The sequence below is a fragment of the Condylura cristata genome, unplaced genomic scaffold (assembly GCF_000260355.1).
Source record: "Condylura cristata isolate star-nosed mole 26May11 unplaced genomic scaffold, ConCri1.0 scaffold00046, whole genome shotgun sequence".
Taxonomy (NCBI): Eukaryota; Metazoa; Chordata; class Mammalia; order Eulipotyphla; family Talpidae; genus Condylura; species Condylura cristata.
In genome coordinates, this window is record NW_004567147.1 from 213,466 (window position 1) to 235,226 (window position 21,761).

Genomic DNA, 21,761 nt, shown 5'->3' on the forward strand with positions numbered 1-21,761 from the left:
GAAACCGGGACTGTCCCAGGCAAATCAGCATGTGTGATTACTCTGACTATAACCTTATAATTGCCTACAATCCTTAAGACTAAGTGCAGATAAAATTAATGACATGCTTGTTGGTGGCAGACTAGAGGTAAGGGTGGAAGTGGGATCCAGATGAAATGGGAAGACAAGTGTAACAGGGTGGTCCCCAGGAAAAGGGGAGGCTCCAGGTTCCCTAGTCCGCCCAGAGGGTGGAGCTGAGCTGGGACGGAAGCTGGAGAGGAGACTGAAGAGGAAGGAATCAGGACGGAGGCCAGAAGGAGACCTGAGAGAGGCATCTGGAGCACAGAGACGTGAAGAAACTCTTCTTCTTGGCCCTGGACTGGTTGAAACAGATGTGGGTGAGAGACCCGTGGAGAGGTGACTATGACAGCGTATATCCTGATTTTGATTTTGCTCTTTTCCTCCCAGACATTTCTGACTGTTTCAGACTGTCTTCTATGGGCCCCCTCCAGGAGGTGTTTTAGACTTGTGACAGGCTTTCAGGCCTTGTTTTGAGCCAATCCCATTTGGTTTCTACCTGCTGGACTTATTCCACGGGGGTGGGGGGTGGGGAAGATGGGTAACTTTGGTGCTTGGTTTGGAAACTATGGTCTTTGTCTTTTCTGTATTGCCATTGATTGTATTAAAGTTCCTTTCCAGTAAAGGTCATTTATATGTTTTGTCTTGATGCAGTGGATGGGAGAACCTATTTATAGCAGGCAGGTTTGAGAGTTCTGGGTGGCCCTCTCCCTGCCCTGTTACAGAAGGACGTTTCTCTGTAAACACAAGCAGGGAAGTGGGAAAGTAGATGTGTTGAGCTACAGAAAGGCCCTAGGTGATGTTGGTTGATATTTTCCTAGGCAGGACAAAAGCCAAGGGAAAGTCAAGTCCAGGGTTAGAGAAGTAGGAAGAAATACAGGCCAAACAAAGAATGAGCAGGTAGACACTAGTGTACTGAATTCATACAGGGGGGAAATCCATGAGGACAGACTGTCAACAGTGTTCAGGCAAGTGTAAGATGCTGCAGTGTGGAGAAAAACAGACAAAACCAGATACTGCCCTTTTAGAGAGGATGTACCTTGCATCACCCACTGTCTAGCAGCCACTGGTGAGCATGCTGGTTATTTCTTGGTATAGCTGGCAAATCCCCTTTTTAGACCACCTTTCCTTCAGGAAGCCTTTATTTTATTTTTTCATTTGGCATAGAAGAACTGAGGTATAGGTCAGAGATGCTGGGGGATGACAGGATCCACCAGAGACAGAATGAGGAGCAGAACAGACCGATCTACTGAAATACACTGCTGAGGGGAGACAGGCAAGGTCTGCTGTGCCATGTGGGTCAGCTCCCTGGCCAGGGATAGAACTCAGGCTCAGGCAGTAGTGGTGACAGTGCTGAGACTTAATGCCTAGACCACTAAAGAGGCCCATATCATCCACATTTTCACAAAATGCTTCAAAGCATGCCACTGAAGTACCTGTGGTAGAGAATCTTCCCCTCATTCCTCTCCCAAGATTTGGGCCTACACGACTGCCCAAAACACTTCTCGCTGGAGCCTTCAGGAAGTATCCCCAGTTTCCCCACACCCCCTAGCTGAGTGGACTTTGGTGCCCCGGACCTTCTGATCTCAGTTAAAAGCCTTATAAACATACCCTTAATTAGTTCAAGGTTCAGGACAACTTACCCTACTTTATAAGCAGCTTAGGTCTATTCACAACACCCATTTGCTCTCCGGGTGTAAGGTAGGATTACCTATCTGCTTCCTCTTTTGATAATATTTCTTCCATTCTAACCATTCTTCTGTTCACTATTCCCCCCTCTTTCTCTCCATTTCCCCCCCTCTCTGCTTCTCTAACTGGTTGAATCTTTTTTTTTTTTTTGGTTGAATCTTTTACTTTCATTTCCTCCTTCCCAGAACCAGTGTCCAAAGGAGATTTCTAGAATTTCAACACACTGACACAGCCTCTGCCTGCCATGGCAAATCAACTCTTAACCAGCATACTGAAGGAGGAAGTGACCTGTCCCGTCTGCATAGATATCCTGCAGGACCCCGTCACTCTGGACTGTGGGCACAATCTCTGCCTCAGATGCATCTCCCGCATTGCAGAAGAAACAAGCAAACTTTGCAAATGTCCCCTCTGTGGCAAATCTGTGAGGAAGAACAACTTCAGGCCCAACTGGCTGTTGGTAAATCTGGTGGAGAAAATCCAAGCGATGGATCTCCCTGAGATCCAGCCAGAAAGGGAAGAAGAGCGATGTCAGAATCACGGGGAGAAATTCCATTACTTCTGTGATTTTGATGGGAAGTTCCTTTGTACTGTGTGTCGGGATGCCAAGGAGCACAAATCCCACAATGTGTTTTTAATAGAAGAGGTTGCCCAGAGCTATCAGGTAGGCAGTAAGAGTCTGTTCTCTGTTTCCCTGGGAGACCAGGAAACTGGCGCTTTCTCCCTCTGCACCATCCTGTCTTTGCAGTCAGGTACTGCGGGTTCAGGGCTCTGAGGGTGAGGTGAGTCATACTGGACAGTGGAAAGACTACTGTGTTCTGAGCCAGAGGTGGGTCCCTGAGTCTACAGGGCCTCCGCTACAAGCTTGCCAGTTCTTACTGACAGCAGACAAGAAAGCAGGTCACAAACCCAAGTGTGGGGAGAAGGAACAAGTCTCCTGAGGCAGCAGGAGATACACAGGTGGCAACAGACATAGCCCCACCCCCCCACCCCAGGGCTCTGGTCACAGCCATGGCTCCCAGCCTGTCAGTGGGTGGCCAGTCACCACCAGGAACCTTATTAGTTTTTATATGATTTATGAAGAAAGCGGGCACAGGACCCAATTCAAGCCTGCTTTGCAGAAGCATGTGTTCCCACATACAAACTCTAAATAAGTTATATTATTTACTGCTCTCAGCACACACCGGCTCCATCCCAAATGTAATGTTATCTGCTGGGCCCTCTGCGTTGGAAGTTCACTGTGAAAAACAGTCTGAGAAGCTCTGAGAACAGTCTGTGTTTTCTCACAGGCCCCACGATGACCTTCAAGGAGTCAGTTCACCTTCCCCAGCCTTGGGTGCCTCACCTTCCACACGGGCAAAATGTGTATTTTAAGCATTGTTGGCAAAGGAGGGGAAGTTCCAAAATACCTTCCAAATATTAGTTATAATGTAGTAGTTATGATTTATGACAGGTCACCTTTAGTTCCAGATTTCTCCCTTCTCCATGACACCCCAACTCCCAGCTTGGACAGAAAAAAGCTCTATTAATAATCGCCCTGGTCGCCTCACCCGGCATCCTCAGAGAGCAGGATGGTGTGACAGGACCGAGGGGGCCCCAGGTCCAGCTTGCCAAATCAAATCTCTCCTTCCAGGAGAAACTGCAACTGCAGGTCGAGGTCTTGAAGCAAAAAGAGAAGGCGATAGAACAAGCAAAGGCACAAGGTGAACGGAAGATCAACATATTCATGGTGAGGAAAAATCCAGGTGGCTGTGTCTCTGTCCTATGACCTTACAGGGAGAAACAACTCTCCAAGTCCTCGGTGTCGGGGTCAGGCCCCGATCACGGGTTATCGGAGGGCAGAATAGGCAGGGTCTGAAGGTGGGAGCGGTGTTAGCGAGGGAGATTCCTAAAAAGGGGGAGGAAGGGGAGCGGATGTGAGGAAGACATGGAAGTCAGAGTTGGGTGCAAGTCTTCCTGCTCCTCTTTTTGCAGGTCTTTATTTAAACTGTTTAGCAAGAGTTACTTACAATAATGCATCAGGTAAGTTAAAAAGAAATAAGGATAAAGGATAAAAAGTTCTAAAGGAAGAGGGGAATAATGCATCCTTTTCCTGACACTTTATGGCATACTAGACTATACATCTTTGTGATAACTTTCATGTATACGGATATTTAACTATGACTTCAAAGGATAAGCGGTCTGGGAAAGGATGAGCTATTAGCAAGGGATTTAGGAGTCCTACGGAAGGAATAAATTGTGTTAGCAGATTCATCAGTGATATTCTACAGAAAAGCTAATGGCTAACTTAAGGTTAGGAGAGAGTAGCTAGTGTTTTAGGAAAAGGTTAATAAAGACTAGCAGAGGGTAGTTAGTGATTGTTTAAGAAAAGGGTAAATTAAGAGGAAGTCACGTAGTTATGCATTAAGCAAAACTTGTGTCAATAATGTTAGAAAATTGTCCATGGGTCCCAATGCCCTGGGAGTTTTATCTAGGATTTGCTTTTTGTTTCAAAAGACCAAAGCAGCTTCCCAGGAGTCTCAAAGCTCCAGGAGTCTTTTCTCTCCTGGGGCTTGACTTTTGTCTTCAGACAAAGGAATTTCCTGCCCTGGGGCTGCTTGTACTTTGGCCGGACAGGTAGCCAATTTGAAGCTAAGGCAATCCAGTTGCAAACTGATGTTGCTAGAATATTTTTTATTTATTTATTTATTCATAGAGAACTGGGGTACAGGCCAGAGATGTGGAGGGTGATAGGATTCACCAGAGACAGAGTGGGGAGCAGAACAGGCAGATGATCAAGGTACACTGCTGAGGGGAGCAGCGGGCGGGTCAGGAGAGGTCTGCCACGCCATGTGGTCACCTCCGGGGCAGGCGGGAATCGAACTCATGCGGAAGTGTCTTTAGCTTCTCAGTGCAGTGCTTTAACCCGCTGCGCCACCAGGGAGGGCCCGCTAGAATATTTTTGATATTATGATTATAAAAAAAAAAAGGAGGTCATAACGCAAGTCAGCAATGGAAACTCCAATTTTTCAGAGCGTTCCCTTTCCTTCCAGAATTTGTCAGTTGACAGAAGTTGCATAGCTTGTGTCACCTAGGATCTCTTCTTATGCTGACTGGGTAACAAAGAAGCAGAGGCCCAGAGTGGAGTAGAGAGTCGAAGAGGGCCCCTGGGAGGGACAGAACCATCTGGCACTGCTTTTGCCTTCCCGTTCACTGGGCACCTCCACCAGGGAGCCTGGTTCCCAGACTAGGGGGCGGTGTCCATGTCCTGCAGCTGGAGACAAGGGCAGCTTAAGGAAAACCTGTGCAGCAATTAGAATACAAAATACTAGTTTTAAGACACTGTCCCTTGCTAGCTGGAGATTGATTCCTGATTAGAAAAATGAAGACCAGCCTCTACAGTGGTGCAAGGGGTTAAAGCACAGCACTATGAAACTATCCACAGCCACTGAGCTCAATCTCTGGCCAGGAAGGGGATGCACGCGGTGCAGCAGACCTCTCTGGTCTCACCCTCTGCTCCCCTCAGCAGTGTACTTCGTCGATCTGCCTTTCTGCTCCCCACTCTGTCTCTGGTGAATCCTCTCACCCTCCGCATCTCTGGCCTGTACCCCAGTTCTATATGAATAAGTAAATAAATCTTTAAAAAAAAATGAAGTCAGAAACCCACCTGATGGAATTCAGATGCTGAGGTTCAGTGTTCCCTTGAAAGATTTTGGCAGTTTCTGATTCTGTAGCACACAGCGAGTTTACTAAGGCACAAATACAGTCAAAGGCTGTATTTTGAAAGTACAAGCTTATTAGGAAAAAGAGAAAGGAAGAGGCACCTGCTTAGACACACCTGCATAGGTGGGAAGAAAGCTGCATTTTGTCAGAGCAAGAGAGCCTTCTTCATACAGTGATCTTTGGAGAGATTCATTACTTTGGGGAATTTTATCTATTGTCTAATCTATCCATACTTTTAAGGTCTTGGTGGGTTCATCTCCAAGGACTGTTGTTTCTTTGTAATGACTGATGTCTCCATATCCTCACTGCTGGTCTACACCGATAAGTTTTCAATTAGCCATCCTTCTCAGCGCGGGCTGGTCCAGGAGGCAGGCAGTATAGATGTGTGTCTCTCCCAGCTGGGTGACCCCTTCAGCAACCAGATCTCTCCGATGCCACTACCAAGCCAAGAGAGATGAGAATTTCATCATGGATGAAACACAATTTCAAGTTGCCAGGAATGCAGTGGAAGCCAGTTAGTGGTTAATCCCAAAGAAGGAATACAGTTCAGTGGTCAGAGTTCAGTTCTGCTTATTCCTACATTTCCTGCTTTTTATTTCCATCACCATCATCTTCGCCTGTTTTATTTGTGGGTCAAAGGCAAAATATCCATATGAACCAGATCATAAACCAAAAGCCTTCTAAGAAATGGGGTGTGTACTAGGTACGTAGGTAATCAGTTTTAGATACTCAGGTGCTTGAAGGTAAAAAATTATAAAACAAATAACCTAGAACTAAATCTGAGCTCACATGTGCTGTCACAAGTTCATGTCCCTCACCTCCCTTTCCTCCAAATGGGCCGCAGTACCCTGTCCCGCAAACTTAGAGAAATTAAAAAATGAAATAAGATGAACTAGAAGGACATTGGAGACCATCCTCTCACTGTCTAACTTTTTTCCCCATCCCCAGGCCCAGGTGGAATTTGAGAAGCAAAAGATCACCAAAGAATTCACACATTTGTATCAGGTCCTAAAGGAAGAGGAGAATTTTCTCCTGTCAAGGATAAACTGGCTGGCTCAGGAGGGAGCAAACGGGCAGAATTTCTACGTCAGTTCTGCCCAGACTCAGCTGACCTCGCTCGGGAAGTTGATTGATTCCCTGAAGGCCAGGCAGAACTTGCCACCCAAACGGCTGCTCCAGGTGAGTCTCTCCCGCCCAGCCCTGGTGATGAATCAGCAGGGACTTCCCAGCAGAGTGCCTGACTTGGCTCACGGAGCCGTGCGCCAGCGCTGCCTACAGAAACGTCACAATATCCAGGGCTGCAATGGATACTGCAAACATGATTTAGACATGAACGCTACATATGTAATTTCGAATTATATGGCAAGCCACAGATGTCATTCAAATTTTTTTCTGCAAGTCACATTAAAACATAAAAAGAGGTCCTCTCTGGTGGCGCAGTGGGTTAAAGTGCAGCACTGCAAGCCAGCCATAGCTGCTTCAGTGCGAGTTCTATCCCCAGCCCTGGAGGTGATTCACATGGCATGGCAAACCTCTCCTGACCCGCCCGCTGCTCCCTCATCAGTGTATTTCAGTAGATCTGCCTGTTCTGCTCCTCACTCTTCTCTAGTGAATCTTCAGACCACCCCTGCACCTCTGGCCTGTACCTCCGCTCTGTATGCATAAATAAATAAATCTTTTTAAAAAAACATATAAAAAGAAATGAGTGAAAACTTTAACACAGTATTTTATTTAACCCAGTGCATATTAAATATTACCATTTCAACCTGTTATCCATTATCTCTTCAACATTAAAAAAAAATGTCGTAGTCTCAATTTTTAGCACTGACTCTGAAATCTGTGTGTATTTTATGCATCAGCAGATCTCAGTTCAGAGATTCTAAATTTTCAATGGCTGGAGTAAAACATAGTCCTACCAAATTCATATAGACTATTTAGTGGAAAAAGTGTTTTGCACCTCTTCTGTTTTTCAATTTTAACTAGTGAGAATGCAATGGCACTAATCATCTGTCACAGGCAGCTACCATATTGGACAGTGTGGTCTAGCCAATGCCCCCCCAATAAGTCCCTCCTGAATTCACCTCCCACTCTCCCCAGTTCAGAAATCCAATTTGAACTCTCAGAAATCCAAGCTCATGCAAAGCCATTCCAACCTTTCTGCTCCTCTACCTCTCTTGTCTTTGGCTTAGGCCCCCAAACAATATTCATCTCCAAAACCTCATGCTTCTTCCCCTCCTCATCTCTTAGTTCTGCTTGAGGTCTAGCCATTTTCCTGCCTCCTGGGAGTTCAGACACTTTTTGGAGGAGCCCTTTTGTGGCAGGTGGGAAGAAAGAGGGGTCTGCAGACATTGTCACCACGCCTGCCCTGCTGTGCCTGCATCATCCTTGGTGCCAGTGAATCAACCGAGTACTGAAGTTTTTGTTTCTCTGTCTCTTCCAGAACATCAAGGCTCTCCTGTGCAGGTATGATGGACCATCCCAACGCCTTTTGCCTACTGATTCTTTCATCCTACAAAGTTCAGCATGTATTCAAATACACTCAACATTCCTCCCTCACAAATTCCCACACACTCTTCCTTTGCAGCTAGGTGCTTAAGCATCAGGTGGGAAAGGTCAATGCTGAGCACACTAGCAAGTAGGTTCGTTGTTAAAGAGACAAGCCATTTTCTAGAGATTCCTATGTCTTCAGTACAGATTCTCTTGCCTCCTTGAATCTTCTGGGCTCCTGGGTCCACTACTCCATTTCCCTTTCCTCCAGCCTTCTTTCTCTCCTACCAGTCTTCATCTTCCATCTTCATTTGCATATCTCCCAGTTCCTCACCTCACTCCCATCCTAGACCCCAGTCCTGGCATCCACATTCCCAGCTCCCTGTTCCCTGACTCCCTCCCCACCCCCAAGGGCCCCATCACCTTTTTCCCAGCTCTTATCAAGCTTTTTACTTCTCCTCTCACCCTCCCCTCCTCCCATCATCCACTTAGTCATGTCTTCCCAGGAGTGAAGGATTTCACTTTCTCAGTCCGACCCCTGTACCTCTGCACCTGGAGAAAAAACTCAGTGATGCGAAATCAAGACATGATGTACTCACAGATTACCTGAAGAAGTTCAAAGGTAAGGAAGACCTTACCTCTCTGGATTCTCTCCTCCCCCACCACACCCGCACCTTGACATTGTGCATGGCACATGGGCTGTAACTCCTGCACACGGTATGATCACAGGGCCCTTCAGATGCCAGGCACCTTCCCCGTTCTGGAAGCATCTCTGTGCTTCCAGGCAGGCATTTCCAACTATCTTTACTGCACAGTGTCTCCTGTGACATGGTGAGGGGGCCTAAACTTTTGCCCCAACAGGTCTCTTTGTCTAGCCCAGAGGCTCTCTGGAAGTTGGTGCCCACTGTGTGGTGGACAGAGGCCAGGCCTGAATTCCTAGGGCCCTCAGGCAGAGTGTGTGTCACCTCCAAAAAGTGGCTTGTGCTTCTCAGGTGCAAGCTAGAGCTCTGACTACTCCTGACTAGAAGAGGAGAAAAGAGATTCGATGGCATTGATGTTTTGGGGGACATCTCTCTTCCAGTTTTGTGGGAAGAAGCAGAAATTAGTCCAAGCAGAAGTGGAGGTTTCCCAAGTCACCTTAGGATATTCAGCCTGACATTTTTCACAAACTTGTCTGGGCTTACAAGAAGGAGCCAGGGTTGTATTTGTAAGAACCCTACCCCCAGCCCAAACATACACACACACACACACACACAGAGTGAAGGCTGTACTTATCTAAGCCAAGAGAAAAGACCTAAACGAGCTAAAGGAGTTTTCTTCCCGGAAATATCACAATAGTCCTCCCTGTGTATGCATGCCCGTGTGTGTGTGTATGTGTGTGTGTGTTTGCAGACACACACAGGCCTCCAGTGCCCACCTTACTCTAGGGCAAAGAGGGAGGCAGTCGTGCTGGGGCGTGCACACACACCATTGCCCCAGTCCCCGTAGTTCCCTCTTCTGAGGGGTGGGTTGCTATGGGGGTCCAGAAACCCAGGGTGGAATGGGGGTAGTTGGATCCTGAAGGGCCTTGTGGCATGTGTCGCAGACAATGAATCTCTGCTTCTTTGCTCTGGCTGTAAGCATGTGGGTCCCTCAGAAAAGTTTTGCGTGTTTCCCATGATTGGGTTGTTGGGAGAGAAGTGGGAGAGTGGCTTGGAGCTGCCTGGCTTCCCCACAGTGCTAGTCTGTTCTCTCCTGGAGCCGCAGGGCACTGCAAGGTGTGCAGGGCACCAAAAGGTAGCCCCAACACACACACACCCAGAAACTCCACTTTGTGTATCTTCACGCAGTCCAGCACTTCCTCAGGAAATCCAGGCTGGGTCCAGTGCATTGTCCCAGGCTGTGGGACTTTCCTCTCACCACACAGATTTGCTTGTGCCTGCTCTATTCGCAGCAGGTGAATGCAAGTGACAGTCCCTCTGTCTGCACCTGCTGGAGACTAAGCTCCCTACTAATGGGAGCTCTATCTCTTTTCTCCTCTCAAGCCCTTTTAAAGGGAGGGAGAGTGTACGTGTGACCTAGGCCTTGGGAGAGTGGGACCCTCTCTTACCACTCCTGGCTCCTGGATGCACTTTCTCTCTGTTGTCAGATAGGGAGAAACTAGGTCCTCATACCTGATTTTGTGGCTGCTATAGCACATGTGTGCTGGGCACTGGGAACATGGCCCATTCAGATACAAGCATGCCATCAGTGAAGCACATATTGCATAAATGTTACATGAAAACGGAATGTAATATAAGAATGTCTTAGATGTTGAAATGCTATGTTTGTTTTTTTTTTAAAGATTTATTTATTCATACAGAACTGGGGTACAGGCCGGAGATGCGGAGGGTGAGAGGATTCACCAGAGACAGAGCGGGGTGCAGAACAGGCAGATAGACGAAGTACAACGCCGAAGGGAACAAAAGGGGGGGCCGGGAGAGGTCTGCCTCGCCATGTGGATCTCCTCCAGGGCAGGCGGGGATCAAACTCTTGCGGAAGTGACTTAAGCTTCTTAGTGCTGTGCTTTAACCCGCTGCACCACCAGGGAGGGCCGAAATGCTGTTTTTATTTAGGTAAAAGTGTTTTACAGGAGCACAACTTCACCCTCTTCACTGTATGAGACCACGTGACTCCCAACACCAAAGTTCTACTTACTGTCCATCCATCTAGTTAACCCCAGGCTACTCATTCCTCTCACAGATATTTTTCTAATGATGAATGGAAAGCAATACATAATTAATATTGATTTCATGGTTACTTTTTACTTTTGTTAAGGTGACAACTAGAAAATTTTATTTTATTGCATTTTTTTTAAACATCCTACTTTATTTTTTCACAATATAGGATTTCTCCCCTCACGTGTGATTACCATAGTTTCCCCACCACCAAAGTGCCCACAGTCCTCCACCACAATTCATGGTGTTCATCTCTCCCCCCATCTCTAATCTTCCACCTATCTTTCCCCTCCTGTCTCAGATCTACCCTCTGCCTTCAAGGGTCAGTCTTACAGGTTAACTTTGTCTGATCCTTTGTTTAGTTTCTCTAGATTCCACATGTAAGTGAAACCATTCAGTATTTATCTTTTTCTTCCTGGCTCATTTCATGTAGCATAGTCCTTTCTAGGTCCATCCATGTTGCCACAAATGGCATGACTATCTTTTTGACTGCTGAGTAATATTCCACCATGTGTATGAACCATTTTTTTTTTATATACTTATCTCTTCTGGGGCATTTATGTTGTTTCCATATGTTGACTTTACAGCAGTAAACAATGCTGCTGTAAACATAGGCATGTAGGTTTCCTTTTGAATTAATGTTTTTGAACTCTTTGGAGAGGTACCTACTACTAGAAAATTTTAAATGATATTTGTAGCTGATTATATTTCTGCTGGACAATGCTGGTTAGATAATCACTTCAGGGAAGCAGAAAGGACATCTCTCAATGTTTTATACATTCTTGTTTTACTAAGAATATGATGAGACAAATACAGTTCCCATTTTTCTGTGTTATTGCAAATCAGCGACTGGCTATGAAACTCTGAATTTCTTGTTCAACCACTCCAGACTATATCAATCTCATTCCTTTCTCTCCCCACAGACAATCTCCAGGTTGAAGGGAAGAAAGATAAAAGCAAATTTTTCAAAGGCCTGAATAACAAAGAAGTAATGGATTGTAAGTGCGGACTGAGGCTTGTTCCTAATTTAGGAAAGTGAGAAAAACAAAGGGGGACAATCTACAGTTACATAAAAGTTGTATATGGATGAACACCTGGTCTTCGTGCAGTTGTGAAGAACAGGCATAAGGACATTTTTTTTAGTATTTGAACTTGGGTAACTCAGTTACAGTGACTTGTGGCAACATTTTAAAGTACTCAGAGGTCATAGATAAGTATAAACGTATTTCTTCATTCCTCAGAGTAAGGGAGGAAGGGGAAGGACAGGAGTAGGAGGAAGCAGAGACTGCGCAGTCTCTGTAGTATTAGCAGCCCTCTGCAAACACCTGTGGGTGTGAGGTCAGCACCTCTGGGGTTGGAGACCACCAACAGCAGCCTAAGCCAAAGTTACCAGACAGGACTCTGCAGCCTGAGAGGCAACATTGCTTAAAGACCCACTAGGTGCTAAATACTCACACCTGATATTTCCAACCCCCAAAATTATCCTCCAAGGAAGGTGTTTTTACAGAGATACAGGTCCCTGTATCTCCAGGGAAGTGAAGTAAGTTGAGCGGATCACGTGACTATTAAATAGAAGAGACAGCACTAGAACTCAAGTCACCAGAGTCAGAAAGGACATGGTGCTGCCCAAAGCCTGAGAGTGGGGGTTTAGGGTTGAGCATTTCTCCCAAAGTGGAGCTCTTGGTGTCTGCGGTGGGTGAGTCCCTGCTGGGCTCCCTGGCTAGTGCCCTGTTGAGTGTCTCCCTTCTTGAGTCCCAGAAAGGGCCTCTCTATCAATCACTGAAACAATCTGAAACTTGTCCACACTTGGGGGTGGGTGGGGGGAGGGTTGCACCTCGGCACCTTGTCTGTGGTTCTTACTGGTAGCTCAGTGTTATGGCTTTGTTTTTAATTCGCAGCCTCTGGTTATCAGTACCAAAATTGGTTTTCTCTCTCTAAGTCTTAGACAGCCAGTCAGTGATGGATAATTCTAAAACGAACACAACCTCAGAGCCTAAGACAACAGTTCAGGATCCTGATCCTCCACCTTTGAGGCTTCCTGTGTTGTGTTCTGGCGAGGGAACCTCGAGTTCTACAGGTAAACAAAAACAAACAAAACCAAACCCAAAAAGCTGCTCTCTTAAGCTGAGGCTGCCCGAAGGGAGAAGGCTAAACTTCCTAGCACAAATCAGAGCAGAGGTGGGATTGAGTGACTTCCCTGGGTTCCAGTCTGAGAGTCAGGAACAGGGACACAACAGAAAGAGGAATTCAGAAAGAGGAATTAAAAGGACTAGGGGTTGGGGGAGGGAGAGGCAGGTCTGTAGACTGTGGGCACAGGGGGGCCGCCATCCATTTCCTTTACTCATTTCCAAATTATACTCCCCAGGATAACACCCCTAAATCGTTGGGGCGAGCTTTCTGGGGTCTAACCTTCCTCCGGCTGTGTCACACACGGACTCAGCAGCACTTTGAGACAAGGGAGGATGATTGCTGCCTTGCTCACTGGCTTCTTTTCTTCCCGCTCAAAGGCAGCGAAACAACTAGCGCACCAGAACGGTTGCCCCAGCCCTCAGCTCCAGTCAGCACCCCGCCGCTCCAGCGGCCACCGATCCCTCCCCGGATCAGAGTTCCCACCCTAACCCCAACCAACGTCGAGACGCCCGACACGTGCAACACTGCGGAGCTCAAGGAGGCGCTGTGTGAGTGCAGCCTGGGGAGAGGTCCGGGATACTGAGAGGGGGGAGCGGGTGTTGATGAAGACTGGGAGAAGGGATGCGGTGTTGGGCAAAACCTGGAAAGGATGGAGCGGAACGCCCCGCGCTCCTGCCCTGGACTTCTCCTTATTGCTTTGGCTGTGGTGCCCCCTGGCGGCTAAAGGAAGTCCCTACCGCTGGCTCCTTTCTTCATTCCGTCCCCAGACTTCAGACACAGCTTGGGGTCCAGAGATGAGTAAATCCTAGCGAGGGTCACAATTCACCCAACCCGTTCCCACGAGCCTGATCACCTTCTCGTTCCCCCTCATTCCTATATCCTTCCTCTCCATCTTTTCTACGCCCCCCATCTCCAGCAAGAGAAAAATTAACATTGCAGTAAGAGAGTAAAATTGGGTAACAAATCAGAAGATAAAATTCGGTGCTCTTTCCTGAATTTTTAGCGGAACTTGGAACTACCGCTGTTCAAGCCTATGTGAGAGGCTGGTCAGGGACCCTTAGCCTAGCCTTGAATAAACTACAACTTGGCACCCCCACCCCAAAAATGGTGGGAGGGAGTGACGGATCCCTCCCTGCGAATTCCAACCTTCCACTTATCCCTGTCTTTCAGAACTTGCACCTTGAAAAGTCTCAACATCTTTTTCTGCTAGCCCCAAGTCTTGTTTTAGATGGGAAAACAGGAGCCACGGGAAACGGAAGAGGAAAGAGATAACTTCAGCTTTGGGTATTGAAACGATACCCCCTCTCTGCCCTCCCTTCCACCCCCAGAGAGCACCCCTCTGGAGCCGTAGAGCAGCACTAGGCGACATTTAGGGATTAACTTCAAGGAGTGGAGTGGGGGCTTGGGACTACCCTAGGGACGAAGAGGACAGTTAACCGGGAAGAGAAAGCCGTCCCCCCACCCCCAGGACTGCACGCAGCGGGGAGCTTAGAGGTGGAGATGGGGGCGACTTGGCCCAAGCAGCCCCTCTATCTCCTCATCTTCTCGCAGTCCCGGTAACCTTTGACAAAGCCACAGCCCACCCAGACCTCATCATTTCACCGGATCTGAAGACAGTGACGCTGGATTTCATTCATCAGGAGACCGCTAATGAGCCCACGGACCCTGCGTGCTTCTATCCATTCCGCTGCTTGCTGGGCTACCCCGGGCTCTCCACCGGCCGCCGGACCTGGGAGGCGGAGCTGCAGGGGCCGGGAGGCGGGGCCTGCATGGTGGGCGTGGCCCTCGAGCATGCAGCCCGGAGGGGCTTCCTGGTGGTGGAGCCCTTGACCGGCTTTTGGGTGCTCCGAATAACAGGCTCCGAGTGCCAGGCGATCACCGGGGCTGACACCCGGGAGGACCTCCCTCTCCGTCCGAGGAAAGTGGGCATCAGCGTAGATTATGAGTGCGGGGAGGTCGTCTTCTACGACGGCATTACGAACAAACACATCTACACCTTCCACACCTCCTTCCCGGGACACGTCTTCCCCTTCTGCCGGCTTCTATTTGCTGGCACCCGGGTCACCTTGAATCCCTAAAGTTGTTCTTTGCCTTGCTGTCCATTTCCTCCGCGTTAATTCCTAGCTTTGGGGTGCACTGCTGGTGGTAGGGTTGCAGCTAGGTTTCCAGGAATGGAGAATCCTATGGCAAGGTTACACTTTGTGGTTTCTAGCACGGGCCTACTGTCTCTGTCCCAGCTTTCAGATTTCCTTCTTTCTCTCAGTCTTCCTTCCCTCAAGATGCCTATGTAGAAGAGAGGACTCAAAAACACGAAAAGATTCCACACAAGGCTATTCATTGAAGCACTGTTTGTTGGTTGTTTTTTTTTTTTAATTTTTTTACATCACTGTGTAGTTTTGTGCAATATTTGATTTCTCCCCTTAAGGGTAGCCCCACCATGGCATGGTGACTGTGATCACCACAGTCCCTTGGGCTCTTCCTTTCCTTATCTGACCCCCATCAAGTCTCCCCTGCGGTAAGCCTCAGATCTAGGGTCAGCTTGCAAATTTTATCCTTTTTCCTGACTTTTTGTTAGGTTTCCCTATAAGTTAGACCATCCCATATTTTTCTCTTTCCTTCTGACTTACTGGGCTTAGCATAATCTCTTCCACTCAGCACTGTTTGTAACACGACAAGACTGGAAAGCACTCAAATGTGAAGCAACCCCCTGCATGTGAGTTGAGATGTCCATACAGGAACTGGACAGCAGGTTCCAGAAAGCCCTTTCTTCTTCATCTCATTTTCTGAAGCCCCTGAGACCCTGAACACCACCTTGGCCTTTTGTACCTCTACCTTCCTGGGGACTTGAAAAATATGACCCTGGACATTGTCTCTACAAAGGACTAGGTCAAAGCTGCCTCTCGTCTTCTATTCATTTTGCAAATAAGTACAGATTATGTATTATTATAAGGTGACCTCTGGAAAATTAAAAGAAAAAGGCAGGTGGGGGAGCTTGCACATAGTATGCCACGTTTTACGGAAGAAAAGAGGAATGTAAATATATACATTTGTTTGTTTATATTTATTTCTTTAAGAAAAGGATAAATCAAGACTTATCAAAACAGTCACCTATTGGGGAAGGGAAGCAAACTGAGTGAAAGGGGTGGAAATTAGTCTTCTGTGTATGCCTTGTTTTGTACATTTGAAACCATGTAAATGTTTTACATCATTCTGAAACAAAATTAAAACATCACTTTAAACAACTACAGTATTTTGACTTTCTTTTTTTTTTTTAATTTTATTTATTCATACAGAACTGGGGTACAGGCCAGAGATGCGGAGGGTAAGAGGATTCACCAGAGACAGAGTGGGGAGCAGAACAGGCAGATCGACGAAGTACACTGCTGAGGGGAGCAGCGGGCGGGTCAGGAGAGGTCTGCCACGCCATGTGGTCACCTCCGGGGCAGGTGGGGATCGAACTCATGCAGAAGTGTTCTAAGCTTTTGTGCTGTGCTTTAACCTGCAGCGCCACCAGGGAGGGCCTTGACTTTCTTTCTTTCTTTTTTTTTTTTTTTTAAGATTTACTTATTTATGCATACTGGGATACAGGCAGGAGGTGAGGAGGGTGAGAGGATTCACCAGAGACAGAGTGGGGAGCAGAACAGGCAGACTGACAAAGTACACTGCTGAGGGGAACAGCAGGTAAGACAGGAGAGGTCTGCTGCGCCATGTCACCTCCCTGGCTAGGGATGGAACTCATGCTACAGTGGCTGAGGTAGCTTCATAGTGCTGTGCTTTAACTCATAAAGCCACCAGGGAGGGCCCTACTCTGACTTTCTTATAACAAAAGAGAACTGTAAATAAAAGTGAAAATTTTCAACTGTCATCTAGTAATATTATTATTCTGCATATACTATATATGCATATATACAGACACACACATATAGTAGGATAAAGCAAATATGTGATTATATTCATTTTACTAGGAACTGATTTTCAATCTAAAAGAAAAGATTAGGTTTTCTCTTGTGAAGATGACATAAAAAGACGAGAAATGAAAGCATATAGTGTTCCTTACTAGTAACCAAATCCAAAATTTGAATTGGCAAATCAGTATAAATCCAGATGCATTTCCTCTTAAAAAGAGCAAAATCAAATGTTTAGCTCTGTTCACAAGATGACCTAACAATATTGGCCTACTCTCTAAATACTCTTTTCCAGTGAAAATAAAATGGTTCCTTGGAGAACTACTGGATAAGTCTAGATCTGGGAGAAAATATATTCTGGAACATCTTGTCACACCAAAATGTATGAAAGTTTACTGGGGTTATGTCAAAAATTACTCAGGAGCCAACTTGAAGGATCAAAGGTGAAACACTTAGTTTCAATAAGGATAATAACTGCAATTGAATGAAAAACATCAAATACATTTTTTAAAATTCCATCAGTTCATTATGATAACTAAAAAGTAAACTATAAAAAAAAAGTAAACTATTAGTCACTTCTGGATGATGCTAGGAACCCACTCAAATTTCTGAACTCTAGTAAATACTCAGTATTTATGCTACCATTCTTGTACAAAAATATTTAGGATTATCAAATGGTTTAGGGATAGTTCTCTATTACAAACTCCAGCTAATAAATAAAGGGTGAAAAAAATCACTCTTTTATAGCACCTAATGAAATAATGAATCTAAGCAATACTCATCAACAGCAGCTAGAAACGTCACATAAAAAGCTGTCAGGGATTCACTATACAACAATGAATCAGACTGACAACACCAGAATCCAGTGATCAATGCTAACAAAAAGAGACAATCCGACATTATCTGCCTTCCAGTGTAACACAACAGGAAGCAACTACTTGATGTAAACTTGCCAAAAATAGTGAACCTGAAGCTCATCAAAGTTCTGGATCAACCAGAATCATTTTAACAATGCCACAGAAATGCAGTCAGCAAATCCAACTTTGGGGAAATTCTCAGGACAAAGGACACATTTACTTTATCAAATAAATTGCCAGGGAAAGAAGGAAGGAAAAGAAGCTGTAGATTAATAGAGACTTAAAGAGCATGTCAACTAAAAGCAATAGTGGATTTGTTTGCATTCTGATTTGAACAAATAAATTGTTTTTCAATGTTAAAGTAGGAGACATTTGGACACTATATTTAAAGAACCGTGCATTTTTAAAATGTGATCAGTGGATGTACTTTTTAAAATGGAGGGTTTTGTATCCTAAAGCTTATACCAATTAAATATGATGATGTCTGGAAATTCCTTTAAAACAAACAAACAAAAAAACAATAAAGCAGTGGGAAAAGGGAGTGTGTGTGTGTGGTGGGGTAATGGGATGTAATTGCTAAAACAAAATTGATCACTGTTAAAGGGAATGATAGGTACACAAGATTATACTACATTATTTTCTCTATGCATGCTTAGAAATGCCCATAATAAACAAAGTCGACACTTTTTAAAAATTAAGATGACATCTCCCAAAGCCATTATTTGGGAATTAATCTGATTCAGAACCCAGACAGTGTTTCCAAAGTGCTGAAAAGACCTTGATTCTCACCAAAGATGCCTGGAGTGGGAGTGGCTGTAGCTTCCTTTTCAAGACAATTCTGTTTGCCTTTTCTTTTTCCTTATACTCAGAAACCAAAATTAATCTCACGACCAGATGCACCCTCACCACTACACCACCTGCAAGAAAAATCTCCATCATGTTTAATGTTGCCATCTGAGGAGGGCCCCTGTTTCCAGGGTGCCCCCCACCCCCAAAATTAAAGGCGTGATGGATTTGGCAACCCAGAGTCAACGGGATGAGAGGACGGCCTGCGGAGAGCCACACCTAGGACCTGCTCCCGGTTCGGTTCGTCCTCTCTAACTTTGCCTCCCACCTGGCGGCAGCGGGTGGAGCAGGTGGAAGGGTGGGCTCCCGTGGAGAGACCGCGGGGTTCCAGGTGGCGTGGGGAGTCGCCCCGCGACCGCGCGAGCTCCGCAGCGGGAGGGCGGGCCCGGTGTCCCGCGAGGCTGGGCCAACGCCCGAGCGCGGATTCCAAGAGCTCGCAGTCAGCCCTGGCCCGGCTCCCCCTTCCAGTTCCCCCGGTCGCCCGCGAGGCGCCGCCGATTACATAAGCAGCCCTCACCCGCCTGTTTGTTCGGGAACGACTGGGACACGCGGGCCTGAACCCGCAAGTAATCCCCCTCCGGACGTTCCTTCTGCACCACACTCCCTTGCCTTGCCCAAATTCCCCGCGTCCCCTACTCACAGCCCTGCTCTCGGATGTCACACACTTTACCTCGCTTTCTCTAACTATATGCAGAGTTAGCTTCCTTTCTACAAAGGGAATCTCCCGAGACTGAATTATATTGACAGTACACGCCCCCCTCCCCAAACTCTATCTAGAACGGGGTAGCTGACTAACAAGTATTTGCTAAATTGAAACTGTAATTCCTCTTTTCCACGGAAGACTGAAGTGTTAGAGATAGCACTCAATTCTGGGGACCAGTTTCACTTCAGGCCCCCCAGAATGCGTCCCAGCAGGGCCCCAGAGAAGGAAGGCACCCCCCCACCCCCCAGCTCCTTCCCCAGTGCCCAGCTCCAGCGGTGTGTACTCCGGAAGGCCAGAAGGGCCAGCAACCTCTCCCTCATCCTGGTTTCACCCTCCGCTCCTCCCTGCACTGGTATTAGTGAATGGAGGGATACTTTGTGGCCAGGGAGGTCAACCCATCCTGTCTTTAAACTTGAACTATGACAACTCCCTCTTCATTCCCTGGGGGAAGGAGAAGCACTGTTTAATTTTTCAGAAACTGATACACCTGAAGAGCCTCCCGAGGCCACTGACATGATGTTACAGCTGGAGAATCAAGTAGTTACTGAGACCAGCGACCTAGTCCAGGGTGTTTTCTCTCTCCATGGCTATAAAAACACCAACAAGGCCCTCCCTGGTTGCGCAGCGGGTTAAAGCACTGCACTAAGAAGCTTAAGCCACTTCCGCATGAGTTCGATTCCCACCTGCCCTGGTGGAGCTCCACATGGCGTGGCAGACCTCTCCTGACCCGCCCACTGCTCCCCTCAGCAGTGTACTTCGTCGATCTGCCTGTTCTGCTCCCCACTCTGTCTCTGGTGAATCCTCTCACCCTCTGCATCTCTTACCTGTACCCCAACTCTGTATGAATAAATAAATAAATCTTAAAAAAAAAACACCAACAACAACGTGTTCATAGAACTCAGCATTTTCCCAAATGATTTCACACACATTATTCCCTGAATTTTACGCCTTACCACCTCTGGAATTAAGTATCATTACATCCCCACATTCCAAACATGAAACTGATGCTCAAACTCAAGTCTTTTCATCTAAGCATACACAAACATCGTCCTGGAAAGACAAACTCCATGAAGTATACCATAGTGTGCTTGTAACAAATGATGATCTTTGCTGGTATAGCTCCTATGTCAATTTCCAGCTTAAAACAAGAGAAATTTTTTCTCTCGCTGTTCGGGAAAGTAGAAGTCTGAAATCTATGGTGACTGCTGTGCAGGAAGGTCTAGGGAAAAATCCCCCCCTGCCCCTTCCAGCTTCTATTTGCTGGTAATTCTTGGTCCTTTGGCTTGCAAATAATCAATCTGGTCTCTGGCCCCACCTTCACCAGGCCTTCCCTGTCATTTCACACCCATTATTCCCTGATGCCATCCAGTTTTCCTCTTCTTATGGACTCATCCAAATTGTCCTCTTCTTATAAGGTTACCAGTCACTTTGGACTAAGTAATCCAGTATGACCTCATTTTAACTTGATTACATCTGAAAAAAAAAAAAAAAACCCTATTCACAAACAATGTCACATTCATAGCTCCCAGGGGTTAGGAATTCAACATATTTTGAAGCAGATATAATTCCACCCATAACTCCACCATCACACACTGGAAAGCCTGGCTATAAAAATAAAAAAATAAATCATAAAAAAACAGCAGGTGTATTCTTTAGGAAGAGTCAGTCTTGGGTGTGTAGGCTGGGGAATTTGAGGAAAAAGACACTGAAAAGGCAGAAAAGGAACCAAGTAGTAGTAGTTAAGGAGGCGCTAAGAGGCCAGAGGAGTCCTTCCATAGGGAGGGAGAATGAGGCCTCCCTAGTGGCACAAGAAGTTAAGCACAGCACTGTGAAGCTGTCCCCAGCCACTGAGGCAGGAATTGGATCCCTGCCAGGGAGGTGACCCATGTGGCCCAGCAGACCTCTCCTCTCTCACCTGCTGCTCCCCTCAGCAGTGTATTTCAGTACATTTGCCTGTTCTGTTCCCTACTCTGTCTCTGGTGAACCCTCTCTACCCCCATCTCTGGCCTGTACCCCAGTTTTTGTGTGCATAAATAAATCTTAACAAAAAAGGAGGGAGAGTGAACAACCTACCCCCCCCCCCGTCTTTGTGAGGTCATCAAGGAAAGCTGGAATGTCAAGAGAAGACCCAAGAGCTGAGCTCCCACTTCCCTACCAGTGAGGCCCCTTGAGAGGGATCTGTGAGCCCCAAAGTATGTTCCCACAGACACTTCAAGATCAGGTCATCTGTTCCCACCCCAGGTAGCCTTACTGCCCTGTTTCCCCAGTGGCTGCCAGCACACCCCACCTCCTCCCAGGAGCTCCCTTCAACTCCCTCTGCCTTTCTCGCAATGACCTTCAGGCCCAGCCCTGTTGTGTTATCCCTGCCCTGGACTCTCTGCACTGCTTAGATCGGCCCTCAGCCCTCAGCTCCCAGCCTCTAGGCTAGCTTGCCTAACCCACCCTCCATGACTGAGGTCAAGTTAATCTTTTCTCAAAATTTTGATATGAAATCTTCAAACAGAAAAATTGTGAGAATTCTATAGTGCCCACAGAAGTACCACCTAGCTTCTATCACTCCCATTTTACTGTAATTTACTGTATTTTGCCCAATACTTCCATCTTCCCCATCTGTTCATCTTATAATTTTATGAATTTTAAAGTAAGTTGCAGGCATTCAAATGACTTTTGTTTTAGCCAGTCAGCTGATTTG

At 46.6% G+C, this 21,761-nt stretch overlaps 1 protein-coding gene across 1 annotated transcript; it reads left to right on the forward strand.

The window, feature by feature from the left end:
* Window positions 1–1,990: 1,990 nt before the first annotated feature.
* TRIM31 (tripartite motif containing 31) lies at window positions 1,991–14,836 on the forward strand. The gene is made up of 8 exons (XM_004694715.1): window positions 1,991–2,407; window positions 3,377–3,472; window positions 6,394–6,624; window positions 7,886–7,908; window positions 8,439–8,554; window positions 11,552–11,626; window positions 13,136–13,306; window positions 14,310–14,836. The coding sequence occupies exons 1-8, from the start codon at window positions 1,991–1,993 to the stop codon at window positions 14,834–14,836; spliced, it is 1,656 nt and encodes a 551-aa protein (XP_004694772.1).
* Window positions 14,837–21,761: the final 6,925 nt, after the last annotated feature.

Excerpts from the sequence above, each read along its gene's own strand:
- TRIM31 (XM_004694715.1), top strand. The coding sequence starts at position 1,991 with ATGGCAAATCAACTCTTAACCAGCATACTGAAGGAGGAAGTGACCTGT. Across the intron at positions 2,408-3,376 it reads AGGTTGCCCAGAGCTATCAG|GAGAAACTGCAACTGCAGGT; the intron begins GTAGGCAGTAAG and ends CTCTCCTTCCAG. Across the intron at positions 8,555-11,551 it reads TTACCTGAAGAAGTTCAAAG|ACAATCTCCAGGTTGAAGGG; the intron begins GTAAGGAAGACC and ends CTCTCCCCACAG.